Source organism: Hemicordylus capensis, chromosome 1 (assembly GCF_027244095.1).
Source record: "Hemicordylus capensis ecotype Gifberg chromosome 1, rHemCap1.1.pri, whole genome shotgun sequence".
NCBI lineage: Eukaryota > Metazoa > Chordata > Lepidosauria > Squamata > Cordylidae > Hemicordylus > Hemicordylus capensis.
In genome coordinates this window covers 344,839,732-344,861,475 of record NC_069657.1, presented here as the reverse complement: position 1 = coordinate 344,861,475, position 21,744 = coordinate 344,839,732, and the positions used below count along the sequence as shown (strand labels likewise).

Genomic DNA, 21,744 nt, shown 5'->3' with positions numbered 1-21,744 from the left:
CTAGATAATTTGCACTGGCTAATATCCTGATGAACATAGCATGGGCAGTCCTAACATCAGCACCCATGCTGTACTAGCCCTCATACTAGTCTCAAAGAGTGGTGACCTTGTTCAAGACAGCAAAAAATTCTGGAGCTCATCTGTATTCCAGAAGCACTCTGTTGGGACTGTAATACATGTTCTGACCCTCAGCAACATTTTTTTCTGTTCTGAGCGTTTCTGGTGTGCAGATGAGCTCCAAAGGTATTTGCACTCTTGCACAAGAATACCCACATTTTGAGACTAGTGCAATTGCTAGCACAGCATGGGTGCAGATAGTAGGAGTGCCCACACAGTGTTAGGATGCCAGTCACTGATCTGATGTTTGGAGGAAAGAAGGAATGGGAGAGGACAAATCCGGCTTTCTATTCCCACTTCCAAAGAGCTTACTGATGTTGTCTTACATGGCTATGATTGTACAGGCCATATGCTTTATCATGTGCTCTCTCAGTCATATTCCAGGGATGTGGCTGTACATACCTCATAGCCAGTCACTGTAATAAACAAACAAACAAACAAACAAACAAACAAATGTATTTATCTTTTATCTATCTGACCTTCAGCAAATAAATAAATAAATAAATAAATAAATAAGATTTCTTACTTCTGGCAAATGGAAGAGTCCACTTTCTACACTAAAATACAGTCATTTTACTTTCTTGTTTTGCTAGGAAGCATCATATTTTGACTAACACTTTACAATGAATTAAACCTATTGTCCAATGTGATTTCAGAATTTTTATGTGGATACTGTCAAGAAACAGCTCTCAGATCAAGCTGCTGCTGTTTCCGGATTACAGTTGAGTTATCAAAGTGATTTGGAGCACCAGGAAAACAAAGAGGACGTTTCTGGGACAGCTACATTAGTGGAAGGTAGTGTGATCCAAGGCCAGTTGAGCCTGGCAGAGAGAGAGAGAGAGAGAGAGAGAGAGTGTGTGTGTGTGTGTGAGTGTGTGTGAGAGAGAGAGATTTTAACCCATCTTCTGATAAGTGCTTGCTGTTCAGAAGTGTTTTGCATGATTTCAGCTAGATCAGTTAAAAAGACAGACGAGACAGTCCTCCATTATGTTCTCACTCATGGATCTGCCATGAGGCAAATCAGCAGCACTGAATTAAACTCAGCTCCACACTGCAACATGAATATTCAGTGCTAGTCACTTATATTGTATTTAATTTACAAGCCTCATTTGTTTTATGCACTAGTTTAGCCTTCGTAATGGCAAGATATATTTAAAATATATCTTCAATTGACAGTTTTTATATTTCAAAATAACAACAATACTACTTGATATCACAACATTTGACCATTTAAAGTGTTTCACATACATTAGCTCTTTAATCCTTATAAATGCTTTGTAAACAAGTCTTGCATAGCTAAAAGTACATTACCTCTGTGAGCCTTACAACAGCCCTGTAAAGTACGTCTCTCTTATTATCCACAAATTGTAAGATAGGAAGCAAAGGCTAAAAGAGTAAAGGCCTAAAAGAGTAAGGCCACCTAGCAAGTGATATTGGAACATGAGACTTCCTAGCTTACAGCTCACACTTTAGCTGCTATGCTATCCCATTAATAAGAGAATTATTGTGCCATTTTATTATTATTTTTTAAATGTGTTTTGTTAAATTTTTGTATTTTGTTTCAACATTCCCTTTGGTATACTAGCTACTGTACTATTTGCTTTCTGCATTTTTCAGAAAGCTGTTAACTACAGCTACTAGGCATTGTTCAAATATTATTTGAACGAAGGTAAAATATACCTTTATAGCACTTTCTTAAAACAAGTTTACACAGAGTATTTTATGATTTTAAAAACATACAAGACAACAATTTTCTTTTTATAAAACTGACCTTTAGACCTATCTCATAGCTTCATGACCATGTGTCCTATTCCTGCCAATAGTACTGATGAAATCTAGGCACTTTCCTGATTACAGGCTACAACTGCTGTAAAATGCTTTGGCTTGGTGGGATCTAATGGACAACTTAATTAAAGGGCGTTGCACAAATCCAGCAGCAGGGGGAGCAGTCTTTCTTAGTTTGCCCCAAACTCCCTAAAATGGAAGAATACAGCAATTTTTAAACAACATTGTAGGACTAAAATGCAAGGATAAAATCTGAAACAAGGCATCAGAAATGTGAACAGCACCTTTTTGACAGCACAGGGACTGTGATGTTGAAACACAGGCAATATGGAAGAACATTTTGCAGATCCGTAGTGACACTGTGGTAAGGGTTAATCTGGAAAGTGCCTAGGTCAGGGTGATGTTGCTAGTTCTACCTCCTCTGAGGAAAGCTGTGGCAAATTGACCAACATGCCCTGTTCCTCAAGCATGGACTCTGGTAACTCACTGAGTGAGGTAGGATGATAGTGGTGGGTTAAATCCTCCTACACTATGGAGGGTTTCAAGAGCAGGAAACCTCACAGTCCGAGGGTTCTGGGCAGGACTACCTTCTGAGGCAAAACAGATGCCAGCAGTGCTGATAGGGGTGTGCACGAACTGCAGTTCGAGCACTGGTTTGGTGCAGGTAGGGGAGCAGGAGTTCTAAGAAAGAGGAGAACAGGTCCTTACCTGCTCTCCGCTGCCCAAGTACCCCACGCGGCACCAGCATACACATGGTGTCTGTACATGTGCAGGCACCATTTGCATGATGATCATGGTATTGCTGATCACACTAATGGTACCCACACATGTGCAGATGCCATGTGCATGCCGGTGTTGCATGGGGGTACTTGGGCTGAGTGCCACCCCAGCTAGGGATGAGCAAACAGGTTCGATGTTGAATGTGTTCGACATCAAACCAGTTCGGTTCAACTGTTTGTGGTCGAACTGAACCAGCCCCTGTTCGGTCCGACTGCGGACCAAACCTCCCTGGGGTTTTGGAATTTTTTTAAAAAATTTTTTACAGTCACCCCCTCCAGGGGAGTTGTCTGAGGTGGGGGGTGGGATCCGTGGAGGTTACCCCTCCCCTCACCGGCCTCCCTTATGTTCGGCCACTCTTTGGCTGGTTTTTGCCCTTCCCTCCTTGGCACGGTGGCCATTTTTGAGGCTGCCATTTCTGCGCAATGGGCCTCTGCATTTCTAGAATAAGGGAGGCCAGTGGGGGGAGGGGAAACCTTCGCAGACACCCACTCCCCTGCTGCTTCGGACAACTCTCCCAGAGGGGGTAAGTGTAACAACAACAACAACAACAACAAAGTAGCAGGGATGATTCACTGGAACATCTGCAAAAAATACAAGCTACCTATAGCCAAACATTGGTGGGACCATAAAATTGAAAAAGTTGAAGAAAATGAAGATGTAAAAATATTATGGGACTTCCGACTACAAACAGACTAACATCTGCCACACAATACACCAGATATCACTGTAGTCAAGAAGAAAGAAAAACAATAGCAATAGCACTTACATTTATATACCGCTCTATAGCCAGAGCTCTCTAAGCGGTTTACAATGATTTAGCATATTGCCCCCAACATTCTGGGTACTCATTTTACCGACCTCGGAAGGATGGAAGGCTGAGTCAACCTTGAGCCCCTGGTCAGGATCAAACTTGTAATCTTCTGGTTACAGGGCAGCAGTTTTACCACTGCGCCACCAGGGGCTCTTACAAGTCAAAATAATCGACATAGCAATACCAGGGGATAGCAGAATAGAAGAAAAAGAAATAGAAAAAATCACCAAATACAAAGATCTACAAATTGAAATTGAAAGGCTGTGGCAGAAAAAGACCCAAATAATCCCAGTGGTAATTGGTGCCCTGGGTGCAGTTCCAAAAGACCTTAAAGAGCTCCTCAACACCATAGGGGCCACAGAAATCACCATCAGCCAATTACAAAAAGCAGCTTTACTGGGAACAGCCTATATTCTGCGATGATATCTATAACAATTGACAATAAAATTCTTGCATCCCAGGTCCTTGGGAAGGACTCGATGTCTGGATAAAACAAACCAGTCAATAACACCTGTCTGACTGTGTAAACAAGAAATAATAATAATAATAAATCATGAACCCTCATGGGGCGGGGGTTCGAGCGGGTGCCAGACCAAACTGGCCTGGACCCGATTCGGGTCCAGTTCAGACTTGAACTGAACTGGACCAGCCGGTTCCATGCACACCCCTAACCCCAGCAGGAAGCTGCATAGGACAGTGGAGACAGGTAAGGACTGTTCTCCTCTTTCTTAATGCTCCCGCTCCCCTCCCCATGCCAAACTGGTGCTCAAAGCACAGTTTGTGCACTCCTCTAAGTGCTGACTCCTGGGACTTCCATCCCTTATAGTCTTCAGCAAGGTGGATATTTCCACTGTTCTCTAGACTAGAGGGCCTGCTTCTCTGTCATCCCCATCCTCAGGTTCAAGTCTGGTGCCATTGCACCATAAAGCTGCAAGTTGGCTATAGGTGCATAGCCAACAAAATATTCAAAGTTTATCTGCTGGATGTTTCCTATCAAAATGTTAGTAGTTCAGTGATTAATTTTATATAACTCATTACTAGTTATCTCCACAAGATAGCTAGTTAGATTACTAGTTATCTGTGACCTGCAAAGCCAAATGCAATTGGTTGGCCAGGTATGACTTAATAAACTACTTGTTTTTGCTGTGTGCAATAAATCACAATGATGGAGAGATGTCAAGCCTGTGGTATATTATAATTCAAGGCTGGGTCTTTCTTCCACTTGGGTGGGTGACATGTCACACAACCTCAAACCTGCAGTCCTAAGCTTAGTTAGTAAGTGAAAGTCTCACTGAACTCAGTGTAAATTAAGTGTATATAGGGTCAGGATGTAAAGGGGTCACTTCTTTAAGAACAGGTTCACAAAGGAAGCAACTCATAGCTTCATACAGAACTGAAATCATGACCTAAATAGCAAGTCATTTTTAGCAAAATTGTGGTTACAGTTACAACTTCCTGCAATACTTAAACCACCCAGAGTATTAAGCTTCCTGCGATGCATCAAATCTTTCCTTGTTATCATCTATAATCTTTAAGGCTGTGAAGTTTCAAGGTTTCGAAGTGAATCTTTTTTATGTGAACCCCAGTGGTTTTCTGTTCTGCCATATATCCCCATGTGAATCCATTTGCAAAGGGAAAAATTTATAATTCCTTTGTGCACTGACTCACATGGGAATATGGCAGAATCAAATCAGTGCAATTGAACTCTTCCATTAAAAGCAGGTGTGTGTGTGTGTGTGTGTAGGTGACAGATAGCTGCACAGATGGCATACAGCACAGTTCTCTGCCCCTTAAGTAAATTTACTTATTTTAAAAAATTAACCTGCTTATGTACTATAAATACAAATGTTCAAAGAGACAAACAGAAATCAATAAAATAAAACATATTTAACCACTCAAACCGATAAAAATCAACTGAGTAATTTAGTCAAGATGGCAGCACTGTTAAACTTAACTAAGTTCTTAAACGCAGAATGCCAAGCAGACCTCTTTAAGCAGGGTGTTCCAAACACAGGATGTTGGCACCAAAAATGTTATCTTCCAGGGCACCACTCATCTCATCTCATAAGGTGACACACCTAGAAGAGGCCTTCCTTAGTTCTCAGCAAAGATGGGTCCCCCCATTGAGGTGAGCTAAATTAATCACCTCAGGCACACCTTGGGGGGCCATTTGGGACCAGCAGAATTCACCCTGCCACCCCCATACCCCACCTCTAGCCTTTCAGTACTGCTGCTACATGGCCCCACCTCATCCCCACTTCCCATGCCTGGGTAGCTCTCTTTGCTCCTTGAAGAGCATGCCACAGTCATTGAGTTCCCAGCAAGAGGCTGTCTGCATTCCTATTAAGTTGTTGTTGTTGGTGGCAACAGCAGCAGCATTCTCTGACCTGCTGAGTCTCCTTCTTCTCTCCAAGCATGAGAAATAGACTCATGAGTCAGGGAGGAGAGACCTGTTGTCACTACTGCTGTTGGCTTAATAATGACAGAGTCCGGCAGCTACTTTGGGCTTTTTCCTGCTGGGCGTGCTGTGCAAACTGCTGTTGCTGCCGCCACTGGCAGCTTGATCGTGAGGCAGTATGGAGCAGCCCAGGCAGCCTCCTGCTGTGTACGTGGTGGTGGCATCATGCTCTGCCAAAGGCAGAGAGCACTGCCAGGGCTTGGGGGATGGGGTGGAAATACATCAGCTCCAGCCTGAGGGCAGGGCCAGTGTGGTGGAGAAAAGTGTCCTTGTTTTGTCAGCCTCGGGCACAAACAAGCATCAAGCCAACACTGGTTCTCAGGCAGGTTCACATGGAATCAAATGTGATCTCTTCTAAGAACTGGCTCACTCTAGGGATGTGCACAAATCACGATTCACAACACATCCCTGGCACCTTTAAAAGGGAAGAAAGCAGGTCCATACCTGCTCCTCTGCTGCTCACCTGCAGATTCCTGTTTGGGCAGCACACCCCTCAGCTGTCCTTGTGCGATGGCAGCATGCACATGGCCATCACGCATGCGTGGAGGCCGTGTGTATGCCACCATTTTGCAAAGGCAACTGGGGAGAGCACCGCCGGCGCGCTATGGCATCTAGGGAGGGGATGCTGTCTGAACAGGAAGATGTGGGTGAGCGGCAGAGGAGCAGGTATGAACTTGCTCTCCTCCCTTTAAAAGGTGCCAGGGTGTGGCGAATCTTCTTTGGAGTGTGATTCATGCATATCCCTAGTTCAATCATGCCATCAGTGGAGGATATATATAGCCTCATGTGCCCTCTTCTATCTCACTTAAAACCATTACTACCAGCTGGATCTTCCATGCATAGATTTCTGGCTGTGAGTGAGGCTCCACTCATGCAATGCTTCTGCTGCAAAAAAAGTGGTGGGCAGATTACAGAAGCAGGATCTACTTCTGCAAGCATGTATGTGTGTTGTGTCTGCGTCATGTAGTCCAAGGAGTCACTCCTGCACTCTGGGCTACTGTACTCCTCGTATCCCAGCCTTGTGGGCTCATGTATGGACCGTTTGTGAGTAACACTGCAAATGCATGTAAAAGCAGGTGGAGTCATCCAGTCAAATATTGATGCAGAAGGCCTAGCTTGCACCTTAAGTCGCCTTAAAAACACAGTGCCAAGTCTTGATCAAAGTGTCATCTTATCCAAGTCCCATGGAGACTACAATGCAAATAGGTTGTCTTCAACTAGGTGGTTGATTGAGCTGCTGGTGAATAAGACTCCTGGCCACAAACATACTTCTTAAGTTTCCACAGCTTTGGAGGGAACGTCTGCTGATGCTGAGCTGTTTATTCATAAATAAATAAGCAGTCAAGTCTTATTTCCTTCATGACAGGCTGGGAGTGTGGGGGTAGTCATTCACAATCAGATTGCTGAAAGGTAAGAGGCCCACGCCTGAGTGCTTGGCTGTGAATTAAGACAACATGCCTTGCTCTGGAGTGCCTGACTGCAATTGCAAAATTATACCATAAAATACACTTTTTTACTCTAGCCTTGTGGGGCTGTCAGCTGCACAGTGTATGCCATCATGTAGCATTTGATTTCTGGATGGCAAGGTGATTTAAGCTCCATCAAACAGAACCAAAATGAAATAGCCGGAGAAAATGTCAAATTCAGTTCAGGCAATTGATTGACATGGGGTAGTGGGCATACCCAGTGGGACATTCTTTGAATAGCAATACCCAAGTACTGCATCACATGCTGCTTTGGAAAGGCCCCCTACCCTTCAAAAGTAGTCCTGCATCGCAGGGCCTGCTGCATGAAAGATAAAATTCTGATCAGGCGGACTGAGCTAATTGTGTGTTTCATTATCAGTAATCCTGAAGATGAGACTCTTCTTATACTGTAGAGAGCTCACATAATGTCTTCGCTTTGTTTTTAGATTTAGCAAAGAACATGCTTGCGAAGTACAGGACAGAAAATAAACCAAAGGTTAGGCATGACTTGGATGATGAAAATGAAAACGCAACGGAGAGCCTTACAAAAATGGTTCAAGAAAATACAGTTAATAAAGCGAAGCCACTAAAGAAGAGAGATGAAAAAAGTGAGTGTCTGATTATTGGCTTTCCATGTTTACTGAAAACAATGTTTTTAAATTTGTCTTTGGATATGTCTTTAATCCTTGTTTATGTGAGTCGCTTTGAGCGGCTTGATTGAATCAGAAAAGCAGGACACAACTATGTAAAATAAATAATGGTAGCTGTAAAACAGGTGCAGATTGTGTTGGGTTCTGGCAGCTCAGAAAAAGCAATCCAGTGGCCTAGGTGATGGAACACTGCATTCTGTGGCCACATCCTTTGTCTTGCAAGGAGTCAGTCCCTTCTCATGAGAGGCCTTTGATTGCCACACACTTTTTAAAGGAAGTGGAGAGGGAGTGACTTGGCTCCAAGGGAGAAATGGGTCAAGGGAGCTAGCGGTAAGGAGAAGAAACAGGGAGCCTGGCATCCTCCTGCATTCTGAGACCTTGCAAGCGAGTTGGGATCAGATGTCTGAGTGACATCTCCCTCTTCGTTGTCATATACCTTTTCAATCAGAGAACTACCAATTTCACTGCTATCTTTCTCTTTTTATCAGAGAACACAGACAAGACCAAGCTAGGCTTAAATGCATTCTGGTTTTTTAAGTTAAGTGTTATTGGTAAAAGCTAAACCTGTACTATTCATGCTCAGTTATATGAAATCACCATTTCTAGCTTGACAAAATCAGCCTCAGATGCAGCCTAACATAGGAATTTCCAGTGTCAAAAGGCAGGATACAATAGGTATGGTGGCAACAGTAGTGTTCCTTTCTCATCTCTTCTCTTCTCATCTGTCTAAATTCATCTAGGTTACTGTAGAACAACCACATCCTTGCTGGCTTGTACATGACCTTTTACATATTCTCATTCCTTCCTCTTCAATGTAATTAAAATAGGGTTTTCTCTTTCCTACCACAAATATATTGGCTGACATCCAGAGACTAATGCTGTTCTAGTGCATTGAACAAAGGTGCACCCATACAAGAAGATTACATAGCTGAGCAGATGCTCAAAGTTATACAGTCTATTGTGGTCTCCATCCATTAGCACAAGCACAGCTTGCACAGCAAGGATAACTGATAGCTTTGCATCATTCTCTGCAACATATATGGACTGAGGATGAGGTTTCACAGAAGGAAACACACCACAGGTTGTGCAAGTGCACCCTTCTGCACCAGTGCAATACTAGTCCAGAAGACAACTAGACCAGGGGCGTAACTATAATAGGGCAAGGGGAGACAGTTGTCTGGGGGGCCCCTGCCTCGGGGGCCCCCCAGAGGCAAGTCACATGACTGACTCCCCCAGCCGTGCACAGGGCCGGGCCTCCTTCAGTTGTATTCATCCTCCGAAATTGATGTGAGTGTTAAGACTTGGAGCTACCAGAACAGCATGTCTCTCTCTAGTACCATTAAATGACTTGCATCGTCCACAATTTACAAAATCTTACTATGTTTTTTTGTTACCACTATTCAGCCTCATTTAAGATTTCTTTACTTCATGAGCTGAGCTTCAGTGAGGTGGAGGCTCATTTTAAAATCTTGTCTCTGGGCCCACTCCAACCTTGCTATGCCTCTGAACTAGACAATTTAGCAGAACTAGCTAGCACAGAACTAGTTTCCACTTGTACAGCATTAGTTTAGATATCAGCCATTGTCATTAGTTTACCCTGACCCATATTTGCTATCCTTTTATCAAAATCTGTCCTCTTGCATCAGGCCTTCTATGCTGGTATTTTCTTCATATAGTAAATAGAAGGTGCTGCCATTTTTCAAGTGTACCTGGAATTTATACCCTATTGGAAAGCGCTTTCACCAAATCCCAGTTAGGTAATTCCATTCCCCTAATCGTAGTTGTGATTACTCAGTAAGGCTGTTCTCACAAGCAGCCCTGGGATTAGGCTGCTCATGTGCAGTGCCAGGATCCATGCAGATCCCAGCACTGCCCATCTACCTAAGCCCACTTTGAAGCCTGGCCTTTAGCTGAGGTTAGGGTGTGAGTGCACCACCAACACCCTGGTGCCAGGATTGTGTGTGTCCTTGGGCTGCTTGCAGTCTGAGCTGACACAGAGATGGCATGCCTAGAGTACCCGTCAAAAGGGGGCATCCCACAATGCACCGTGCTTGTTGCGTGTTGTATTGTGGGAAACATGGAGGCTAGGATGCATTGTCTTGGCCTCCAGAGAGCCACATGGCATGCAACAGGATCCACCTTGCAGGATCATCGTAGGGCAAGGGGTAGGTTTTGCACAGCCTTCCCCCCACCCACCTGACCGCCCTCTCCACCTCCCATGTCTTTTGAATGGCCTTAGTGTTTAGAGAAAGTTTCTTAGACCATGTGCAAGATGCCTATATTCTTATTATTTATACTTAACATATTTGAAAGTGAGCCCAGGTGCTGAAAAAAAATGTAGGACAGCCCTTCCTACCCCAGATCACATAAAACCTTGTCAGACCACTTGCCACTGCCTTATGGTTTAAGAGCACTAAATAGCACTGAAAGGGGCAGGAATGGAAAGGACAGGATCCCCTCCACCTTTTTTGCATTGCTTTTTAAAATAGCAAATGGCAGGTAGGAAGATCGACATTGTTTGGCCCACTTGAGGAATACATCTCATGTTCTCTTTGATGGTGCCATTGTTTATTCCAAGGAGAGTAATAAAACAGAGTGTAGTTGGATGTGAACCTTGTATTTCAATAAATCTAATGTTATTGACCTAGAGAAAAATTAGGTAGGGACTCATGATTAGAAGTTCTAAAGGAAAAAAGAGCCCCAAAGGGGAAAAGCAAGATAATGGACACAAATGCAATTTCATTGAGAAGGAAAATGGGAGCCATCTGAATAAATCAGTGCCCTCTAGGGAAAGAGGGGCACGTAGCCAAGGAACAGTATGAAAGAGTACTTTGAACCTTTGTCCACAAGGCACAAAGAAATTCAAAATGAGCTGAGGCTTGCAAGAGATGTCAGAAACAACAAAGAAGAGGTTTTTAAGATATGTCCAAACAAGAGGAAATGGTAGGTCTGTTCTTGAAGACAGCTGCAATGGTAACAAGTGATGGACAGAATGCAGAGCTGCTTAACTCTTATTTATTTAGCATCAGTCTTCTCTCACAAGGGCAAGGTGGCCCAATCTGGCAACAGTTGCAGTAATTAAGAAAGGGGAGAGTATAGTGTTTCAAGATAAGCAAAGTGATGGAAAAAGAATAGCTATAGCTAGTTACTTTAAATGAATTACCTCTCCTCTCTGGCCATTCACTCTGCCAGTTTTACTTTTCCTCCCAGAGTCCTCTCTTCTGCTTACTTCTAATTCCTCTCGGTCACTCATTCAGATACCCCAAGCCCCAACACTAATTTCCTAAACCACATTATTTCCTATGGCTTACTATCCTTTCACCCCACTGGCTTTTGCCTTGCCTAGGCCCATGCTTCTATCCATCCTTTCCTAGGTTGCCCTTCTGCTTGCTTCACTGTTCTCTATGATCTGAACAACTTCACCAATGGCCACTAGAAATTTTGATAAGCAGAGCAGTTCAGCTCATTCAGAAGCCCTTCTGCATCCTGGCTTATCTCTGACATTATGGCAGTTCTGCCAATCACAGTCATATTACTTCATCACAATCTCAAAATCCCTAATTCAACCCATGACACTGGGTCCTTGCTGCCCTTTAACTGTACCTCTGGAAATGTGCCTTCTCATCTTGGCTAGTACAACTGGCCCTGGAGGTTATACTGGCCTATTGCCAAGGCCTAGACAAGAACCATAAAGAAAAGGTGTTATTTCTTTTAAAACTCTACATGCTTCTTTCCCTAAGAGTATCTAAGCAGAATGCACCTTCAAGTTACTGCATTTGCATAAAGGCTCTCCTTCTAATTATGACATTTACTGTTCAAACATCAGGCCCTTCAAACTGTATTCACCTGCCCTTTAAATTCCCTGCCAACAGAGAACAAGCTGCACTTTATTAGCAGTGTTGTTTGAAGGCTTTAGGAACATATGAAAGCAAAGACCTTTACTGTCTCTCAGGCGATTGCCATCAGAGTCCTGGATTATGAAACCATTCCATAAATTATCGTCTTCACTGAACGGGGCAGCAGCCCAGTTCTCCGAGATCATCTGATAAATAAATGACATCCTAGTTTCTTTCAGTCAGTAGTTGGGCTGTTTCTGACCTTCAAAAATCTAAGCTATTCCTTATCTAGCATGCAAAAAATATCTTTAAGCAAGTGCATAAAAGTACAATTATTTTAAATGGAAATGAAAATACTGGAAGGATCTGGACATGATCTTGCTACATGATGAGCATGGTCAGTTTTACATAGTAAGCAGATCTATACCAATTGGCAATGCCACAATGATGACGTAGAACATAAGAACAGCCCAGCTGGATCAGACCCCAAATGGCCCATCTAGTCCAGCATCTTGTTTCACACAGTGGCCCACCAGAGGCCTCTGGGAAGCCCACAGGCAAGAAGTGAGGGCATGCTTTCTCCTGCTGTTACTCCCCTGCAACTCTTATTGAGAGGCATCTTGCCTCTGAGGCTGGAGATTGCCCATAGACACCAGACTAGTAGCCACTGATAGACCTGTCCTCCGTGGATTTGTCTAAGCCCCTTTTGAAGCCATCCAGGCTGTTGGCTGTCACCATATATTGTGGCAGAGAATCCCATAAATTAACTATGCACTTTGTGAAAAAGTACTTCCTTTTGTCAGTCCAAAATTTCACAACCTTCAGTTTCATGGGATGACCCCTGGTTCTAGTGTTGTGTGTAAGAGAGAGAATTTTCTCTCTGTCCGCTTTCTCTGCTCCATGCCTAATTTTATACACTTCTATCATGTCTCCCCATAGTTGCCTCTTTTCTGTACTAAAGAGCTCCGATGCTGGAGCCTTGACTCAGATGACAAACAAACAAAGAAGGAAGGAAGGTGCTCCAGGCCCCTGATCATCTTGGTTGCCCTCTTCTGCACCTTTTACGCTTCTACAATATCTTTCTTAAGACATGGTGGCCAGAACTGCATGCAGCAATCCAAATGTGGCTGCAACCATAGATTTGTATAAGGACATAATAATATTAGCATTCTTATTTTCAATCCCCTTCCTTATTATCCCTAGCATGGGATTTGCCTTTTTCACAGCTTCCGCACAATGAATCAACATTTTCAATTATCAGTCCACCATGACCCCAAGATCCCTCTCCTGGTCAGTCATCGACAGCTCAGATCCCATCAGTGTATATGTGAAGTTGGGGGTCCCCCCGCAAATATGCATCACTTTACACTTTCTTACACTTAACCACATTTTCCATTTTGTCATCCACTCACCCAGTTTGGAAATATCGTTTTGGAGCTCCTCACAACCAGCTTTGGATTTCACTACCTTAAATAGTTTAGTGTCATCTGCAAATTGGCCACCTTGCTGCTTATTCCAACTTCTAGATCATTTATGAACAAGTTAAAGAGTGCTGGTCCCAAGTTAAAGATCCCTGAGGGACCCCACTTCTTACTTCCCTCCACTGTGAAAACTGTCCACTTATTCCTGCCCTCTCTTTCCTGTCCTTCAATCAGTTACCAATCCAGACATGAACCTCTCCCCTTATCCCATGACTGCTAATTTTACTCAAGAGCCTTTTGATAGTAAACTTGTCAAAAGCTTTTTGGAAGTCCAGGTATACTATGTCAACCAGATCATCTTTATCCACATGCCTGTTGACACTCTCAAAAAACTCCAAAAAGTTAGTGAGGCAAGACTTGCCATTGCAGAAGCCGTGCAGGTTCTCCTTCAGCAAGGCCCATTCTTCTGTGTGTTTAACAATTTTGTCCTTAAGTATGCTTTCCATTAGTTTACCCAGCACAGAAGTTAAGCTAACCATCCTGTAATTTCCCAGATCCCCCTGGATCGTTTTTTGAAAATTGGAGTTACATTAGTTATTTTCCAGATAATTTGGGGGAAAGATAATTTCCTGAATTGTCCAAAAAAATTGGATGAGTTTATTCTTTTTGAAAATACTTTAAGAGGCTAGGGAGATTTAGATAAATTACAGCCCAGATATTAATTGTAGATCTTATTGAATGATGCCACACAAGTCATTAATTCCTGCTGCCGTAGCACTGATATTTTCTAAGCATGACATTCTTCACTTGTTATCTATTTAACTCTTGGCTGGGGGAAAAGAAAAAAACACATCAGCAGCCGGTTGTTTCACTGTTAAAAATTATAAGAAATTGTCAGAATTAATTTTGTGCAATCAAAATAAATCCCCAGTACATAAATGAAGAAAAAAAGGACCACATGCAATGATTTATTTCCTATGTTGATTTAGAAAATATTCCTCAAACACAATGATATATGTGGTCATGGGTGTCATGTGCTGAACACATGTATATATTTATACTCAATAAATGTCATATTGGGATATCAATATCAATAGTTAAAGAAGCCACTACTTGGAAAGATACGGAACCAAGTTTGTGAAACCCTGAGCTCAGTAGAAGGTACTGAATTTCCTGTTAATTAACTAAGGTGCTTTCCAGATTACACGCAGCAACGTACTCACAACGTGTCCACTAAGTGCCTGTCCATATTGCCCGTGTCTCCACATCGCTGTTGCTGCATTGTCAGAAGGGCACCGTTCACATTTCCCATGCCTGGATTAGAATTATAATGATGTGTACATTTTAAATATGTTGCAGGAAAGTAGCTGCATTTTTCCATAGTAGGGAGGCTTGATACAGACTTTATGCATTGCAGCATGTGGCTGTATTGACAGTTTTTTCTATTTCTTTTAAAAATGAAATTTTCTGATTCTTCCTGCCTCTTCAGATGTTTAGCTTTCATGATGGAGGGGGAGTCAGCGGGGGCGGCATATGGTGGGGAGGGTTATAGTCTCCCTTCCCTTCCACCCCCACTGGAGGTGGGGGAGGTGTCGGGCACTGCTTACAGCGGCAAGGGGGAAGAGTCTGCCTTCTACCTCCCAATTTTTTGCTCTTGCTGCCCCTCTCCTAAGCCTCTCGGGCCCCTTCCTGCCTCTTCAAATGTTTAGCGATCATGTGGGGGGAGTCAGCAGGCGCTGCATATGACAGGGAGAGCAATCGTCTCCCTTCCCTTCCACCACTGTGGGAGGCAGGGAGGTGGCGAGTGCTGCTTACAGTGGTGAGGGGGAAGGGTCTCCCTTCCACCTCCCAGTGTTTTGCTCTTTCTGCCCTTCTCCTAACCCTCTCTGGCCCCTTCCTTAAATATATTCTTAAATTTGTATACATGGGTTTTTTGCACAAAGGTGTAAGCCCATTCACCGATGCTTTTGGCTGCTGATCCCAAAAGCATCTGCTGTTATCTAGTGGAGGAATGGGATTTGTAGAAAAGGGACTATATCCCTCTTTTAGGACTTTTAAATGAGCAGAATTTTCAAATGGCAGCTCTCCCCTACTTTTATCTTTTCCTTAGGCCTGCCCTTTAATAACAGTGCAGTTTCTCCTTTATGCTCTGCTCCCACCCACCCCCATCTTCAGATTGCTCACCCTCACTGGAGGAGCACTCGCTTCCTCCCTCCTTCTCCACCATTGGATTTTATTTTTTTTTTAATTATCTTTGCTTGCCTTGCACTAGCCTGCAATGACAAAAGGCATTGTTTTGGAATGGCGCTTCCCCCTGCTGGTGGATTTGCACAAGTGCACCAAGAATCTTTTTTTAAAATAAAGTTCTATGGTGTCAGTGATCCCTCATTGGCCCAAAATGGAGGAGAAGGAGGGGCCAGTGGATGCATTATAGAGGTAGAATATGGAAGCTCCCTGCCTGGAAAAATCACTGCAGTGATGGGCATTATAGACAGGCAAAACCTTGTCACGTTGCATATAATAGTGCCTGAGAATCACTGTGCTCACAGTTTCAAACCGCTGCCTCATTCCATTACACTTTGCAACATTGCAAATCTTGTAATCTGGAAAATGCCTAAAAGACAAAATACCTTTGCTGCACTGATAGTGATAGTAGTGGTAATAACAGAAGAGTAACTCTTTAGTGACATGTGGACTTGATATAACAACTGAAGTAACAATTCATACGTCCATACAAGCATTATGCTGTTTTAAAATTGTTCTGTGAGGATTGCTTTTAAAGGACTGATTTGTAGGTATTATTTTTGTTGCTGTGCACTGCCCAGAGCTGTTTGGATGGGGCCATAAATAAATGTAATAAATGAATGAATGAATGAATGAATTTGAAAACTCATCATAGTCCTTTGCTCATTTTATTTTTCAGAATCATCTGGGAACTCAATGATTTAACTTTGTCAAAAGGGAGTGCACAACACCCCACATCATGTAGTGAGAAGACGGCAAAATGACAAGGAAAAAAAGAAATGGAAAAGATATTCCAGTGGCAATGAAAAGGACATATTTCTGTAAATTCCAAAGCAATGAGACTGAAACCCAGCTGTACTAATGTACTGGACAGGACAGTTTTTTAACAAGTGACTAAGCCTAGAGAATTATAATTTCTCCACACAGACAGGCATATATGTTATGACTACCAAGGGACACTGGCAAGATAAGGAAGAACCGTGGGCCTGCTCATAGGCCTCACCTTCCCATCCTTCCTTTTTCTGGGGAGCACCCACAGATGGTGGCACAATGGTGGCATTAGTCTCCTATAGAACTCATCAGATACTGTGCCAGAATTTCCTCACACACAACAGTTAGAGCCATTCTTTCTATTGATTCTGGATATCTAGCATATAGGATATATGATATATAGATATATAGGATATATCTAGCATATAGGATATAGATATAGGATATCTGAGCCAGCGTGGTGTAGTGGTTAGAGTGCTGGACTAGGACCGGGGGGACCCGAGTTCAAATCCCCATTCAGCCATGATACTTGCTGGGTGACTCTGGGCCAGTCACTTCTCTCTCAGCCTAACCTACTTCACAGGGTTGTTGTGATGAGAAACTCAAGTATGTAGTACACTGCTCTGGGCTCCTTGGAGGGAGAGCGGGATATAAATGTAATAATAATAATAATAATAATAATAGCATACACATCTGCAAAAAAAATACAAGCTACCTGTAGCCAAGAATTGGTGGGACCATAACATTTAAAAAGTTGAATAAAATGAAGATGTAAAAATATTATGGGACTTCCGACTACAAACAGACAAACATCTGCCACACAATACACCAGATATAACTGTAGTTGAGAAGAAAGAAAAACAAGTGAAAATAATCGACGTAGCAATACCAGGGGATAGCAGAATAGAAGAAAAAGAAATAGAAAAAATCACCAAATACAAAGATCTACAAATTGAAATTGAAAGGCTGTGGCAGAAAAAGACCCAAATAATCCCAGTGGTAATTGGCGCCCTGGGTGCAATTCCAAAAGACCTTGAAGAGCACCTCAACACCATTGGGGCCACAGAAACCACCATCAGCCAATTACAAAAAGCAGCTTTACTGGGAACAGCCTATATTCTGCGACGATATCTATAACAACAGCAACAACATTGACAATAAAATTCAGCCATCCTAGGTCCTTGGGAAGGACTCGATGTCTGGATAAAACAAACCAGTCAATAACACCTGTCCGACTGTGTAAATAAATAACAATAGCATAGAAATGATTCAGGCTCCTGTGCTTTGAAGAAGTATGTGGTAAGCAGAAATCAGCAAGTATAGCTTTTCCCAGGCTGCAGCTGCGATGACTGGCAGGAAATGCTTCACCAACTGAACTTTCATTCCGATGCAGTTGTTAAAGGTACAGGAAGACTGCTAGGGGACAAGGTGGGGAGGGTAGAATGGTACTGTACTTCTACTTTTCCTACAGGAGACAAGAAACTCATAATAACATAAGAACAGCCCAGCTGGATCAGGCCCAAGGACTATCTAGTCCAGCATCATGTTTCTCACAGTGGCCTACCAGATGCCTATGAGAAGCCCACAGGCAAGAAATGAGGGCATACCTGGCCTTCACTTTCATGGTTCTAGTGCTGTGTGAGAGAGAGAGAAATTTCCATCTGTCCACTCTCTCTACTCCATGTATAATTGTATAAAGCTCTATCATGTCTCCACATAGTCACTTGGTTTCCAAACTAAAAGCCTCAGATGCTGTAGCTTTGCCTACAGTGACTAGAACTGTAAGCAATACTCCCAATGTGTCTGCACTATAGATTTGTATAAGGGCAGTATAATATTAGCATTTTTATTTTCTATCCCCTTCCTAATGACCCCTAGCATGGGATGTGCCCTTTTCACAGCTGCTCTGCACTTTGTTGACACTTTCAATGAGCTGTCCACCATGACCCCAAGATCTCTCTTCTCGTCAGTCACTGACAGCTGTGTATATGTGAAGTTGGGGTTTTTGGCCCAATTCCAGACATTGCTTCTTTGCATATGCTCATTCATTTGCGAGAGAGAGAGAGAGAGAGAGAATGTCTTGATGTAATTGGGGATATCGCAAAAGAAGCTTCTATGCAAGTTTTCCTAACAGTACACAATATACAAACAGCTGATTCAAGAACATATCCAGCCCTGACAAGGCCTTAGCCATTGGCGAAGCCTGCATGCATGTATGTATGTAATCCTGGTTAGATCATTATTGAGCAGTAAGGTGAAAATGGGGGCTGGATTCAATCCCTACTATTTTTTGTCTCAATAAAGTGATCAGAAAGCTATCACCAGTTATCTGACTGGAGCTATGCAGGCAACCACAGTTGGATAGATGTGGCTTTGCAGGAACCATATATGCTAAACCAACAGGAGTCACACGATAGTAACAAAAATAACCAAACAACCCACCGTGACTAGAATAATCTAAAGAGGAGTACTCAGACCGTCTACAATAAATTTATCTGATAAACATATCAGAGCCAAAGTGGCTTACACGCTGGATATGACAAAGTACATAAACATATGTTATATGTTATGTATATGTTATATATATTCCCCCAGATGTATGTTACAACTTCCCATATAGGGATAAACAGTTCTTATCCTGTAGATGTATTAGTTCACAGTAGAAGTGCAAATTCCGTGGAATCCAGTGGGGAGGATGTTTCTCTTCTTAATTCAGTAATATGATGATACGTCTCCTTCTCCATATAATCCAAGTGGAGACAATCTGCATAGTTTAATCTTAGGCTTTCAAAGCCAAATCCATGTGCAGTACAGCAAACAATATGCAATATTACAGATTTTCTGGATATTAATCTGTTTCATAACTAATTGTTACTTCCTCAGATAAACCTAAACAAGAAAACAATGCATCACATCATAGAAACTTTCCTGCCAAATACTGTTTCTCCCACATACAGATCCAATTCTAAACACTCACCATTTTAAGTATAAGCAGTGTATGCTTACATTCTGTTACCGGCCTTATCTTACCACAGTGTTTAGACTAATACGCCTGTGGAGACGTGCTTAGAATCTCTGCGCTCACACTTCCTTTTTAAACTGATCCCCAATTAAGTATGCTAAGTTTTAATGACTCACAGCTGCATCCTTTTACCAAATTAATCAGGTAGCTTCTTCTTTCTCTCCTGATTCTGTAAAACTCATGATAACAGCATCCAGAGATATTCCAAAGTAACTGTGTGCATTCCTCTCTTTCCTAATGTTCTCCCAAAAAACACAAAAGATCTTGATTGGTATTAAGACCTCCAACATAAGTCTTAAACAGGTGTATGAAGAACACCTCTTTCCTTAATAATGTAGTATTCATATCTTCATAACTGAATCTTCGTGGTGTGTATTTAAAAAGGACAAAAAAATTGAATTCATCACATGTATGTCCCTTTTCTAAAAAATGGGCTACAATGGGTGACTCGCTATGACATGTCCTCACTCTAGATTTATGTTCCAAGATTCTAGATCTCACTTTACGTATACTCTTACCTATATACAGTTTGGGGCATGCACATTTAAGCGCATATACTACTCCCTTGGTATCACACATGGCAAAAAAGTCCATGTTCCTTTTACTCCCTGTGTTAGGATCTATCACACTAATCGTGCGTTCCGCTTACGCACAAACTGAACATCTCCCACACAGATAAAAGCCTCTTAATCCTGTGTCTGATCTCCTTTCTCCAGGGAGTCCGCCCTTGTCAAAATGCTACCTAAATTCCTAGTCCTCCTATAAGCAAAGGGGGGGATTACTGCAACCTTCTATCCCCGAAACTAGATGCCAATGTTTTAGGATCATGCGCTGTATCTGATAAGAGAGAGGAGTGAACTCTGTGGTCCATATTACTCTGTTTTTCTTTTCTCTTATCTTATCCTTCAATAAATCCTGTCGTCTTCTATATTTAGCTTTCTGGCGTGCCTCACATATGACATCCTCGGGATACCCCCACTCTTGCAGCTGTCTAACCAAAGAAGCTACTGTGGAATTCCTCTTTAACCTTAGAAACTGGCCATATGGTAAATTATGCCTCAAATGGCTTGGATGGAAAGAATGGAAGTGTAGCAATGTATTCTTATCACTAGGTTTTTTATATGCTTCAAATGCTACCTTTCTCTCTTGTGTTATTTTTACTATGGTATCCAGATAAGGTACCTGTTCCTTACTATGTTGGTATGTATATTGAATTCTAGGGTGTATTCCATTAAGCCAATCTACAAATTCTCTCATTTTGTTTCCTGGTTTAAAGAGAATCAGTAAATCATCTATGTGCAGGGGCGTATCTAGGGTAGGGCAGGCAGGGCACGTGCCCTGGGTGCCACTTGAAGGGGGGCACAAATTCTTAAAATATTTTTTTTAAAAAAATGGCCACCAAAACCAAAATGGCCACTGCACATGCTCAAATGGCCTCTGTGAGGCCCTAGGACATGCCAGGCCTAGCAGAGGCCATTTGAGCATGTGTGGTGGCCATTTTGTTTTCAGTGGCCATTAAAAAAACAACCCAATTATTTTTAAAAATGGCCACTGCACATGCTCAAATGGTCTCTGCGAGGCCCTAGAGGCCAACAGTGGGAGGGGTAACCTTTGCATACCCCCCCACAGCCTATAGTAAGCGCCCCGAAGGGGCTACAGGTTAAAAACTTTTTAAAAAATTAATATAATATAAGTCACTGTACACATATTCAGTTTGGCACTATGTACAGCGAATCAGGGCTTGTGAATACTGAGCTGAAGCTTATGAGATAGGATTGTATTCATTTGCTCTTACTTATGATAAGTGAGTTAAATGTGGTGTCTTAAAAATATGGTTATTAATGGTGAGTTTGTCTTTGAATCAGTGTGAAAGCCTTAGTATTAAGGCCCACTGGGAGTTTCTTGCTCTCTTTCTCTCATTTTAACTGTCTTTCTGAAATACTAGAATATATTACAAGCAGTGACACAGTTTACTCTGCATATCCTTTAATTATTTTCAGAGTATCTGGGAAAAGTCAAATTCTCCATTTATTTTTAAAACTTATGTAATAGTGATGCTAGTAGATGCATAGTAGAGAATTAGACAGGCACTTCTGTTTAGTTTTCCAAGTGCACCTCCACATAGTATTTGGGTATTTCATGAGCCCCAGCATACTGAAATTGGTAGTTTTCCAGCATTTTTTGGTCTGGCTACATCCACTGCTAAATAGTTTTTAAGATATTAAAATATTAATGAGCTTGACTTTTATTTTTCAGCTGATATTATAGTAAAGTTATCTGAAAGATGGGTGTCAGGTGTTTGGACAGGGGGCACAATTTCAGTGCTTGCCCTAGGCGCTATTTTCCCTAGATACGCCTCTGTCTATGTACCTTTTATAGTACA

At 42.3% G+C, this 21,744-nt stretch overlaps 1 protein-coding gene and 1 long non-coding RNA gene across 2 annotated transcripts in view; one reads left to right on the top strand and one right to left on the bottom strand.

Moving 5' to 3' along the window:
- THEMIS (thymocyte selection associated) overlaps window positions 1-16,294 on the top strand; it is a 96,199-nt gene extending 79,905 nt beyond the window's left edge. Inside the window, exons 5-7 of the mRNA XM_053284054.1 lie at window positions 774-912; window positions 7,864-8,025; window positions 16,248-16,294. Of these exons, the coding sequence (XP_053140029.1) occupies window positions 774-912; window positions 7,864-8,025; window positions 16,248-16,273 (327 nt within the window). The 3' untranslated portion in view covers window positions 16,274-16,294. The remainder of the gene's footprint in view (window positions 1-773; window positions 913-7,863; window positions 8,026-16,247) is intronic.
- A 2,519-nt stretch (window positions 16,295-18,813) lies between these two features.
- On the bottom strand, window positions 18,814-19,401 carry LOC128339607 (uncharacterized). The gene is made up of 2 exons (XR_008313122.1): window positions 19,317-19,401; window positions 18,814-19,228 (listed from the first exon to the last, which is right to left on the bottom strand). It is a non-coding gene; the product is annotated as an uncharacterized LOC128339607 (long non-coding RNA).
- Between the last annotated feature and the right edge of the window lie 2,343 nt (window positions 19,402-21,744).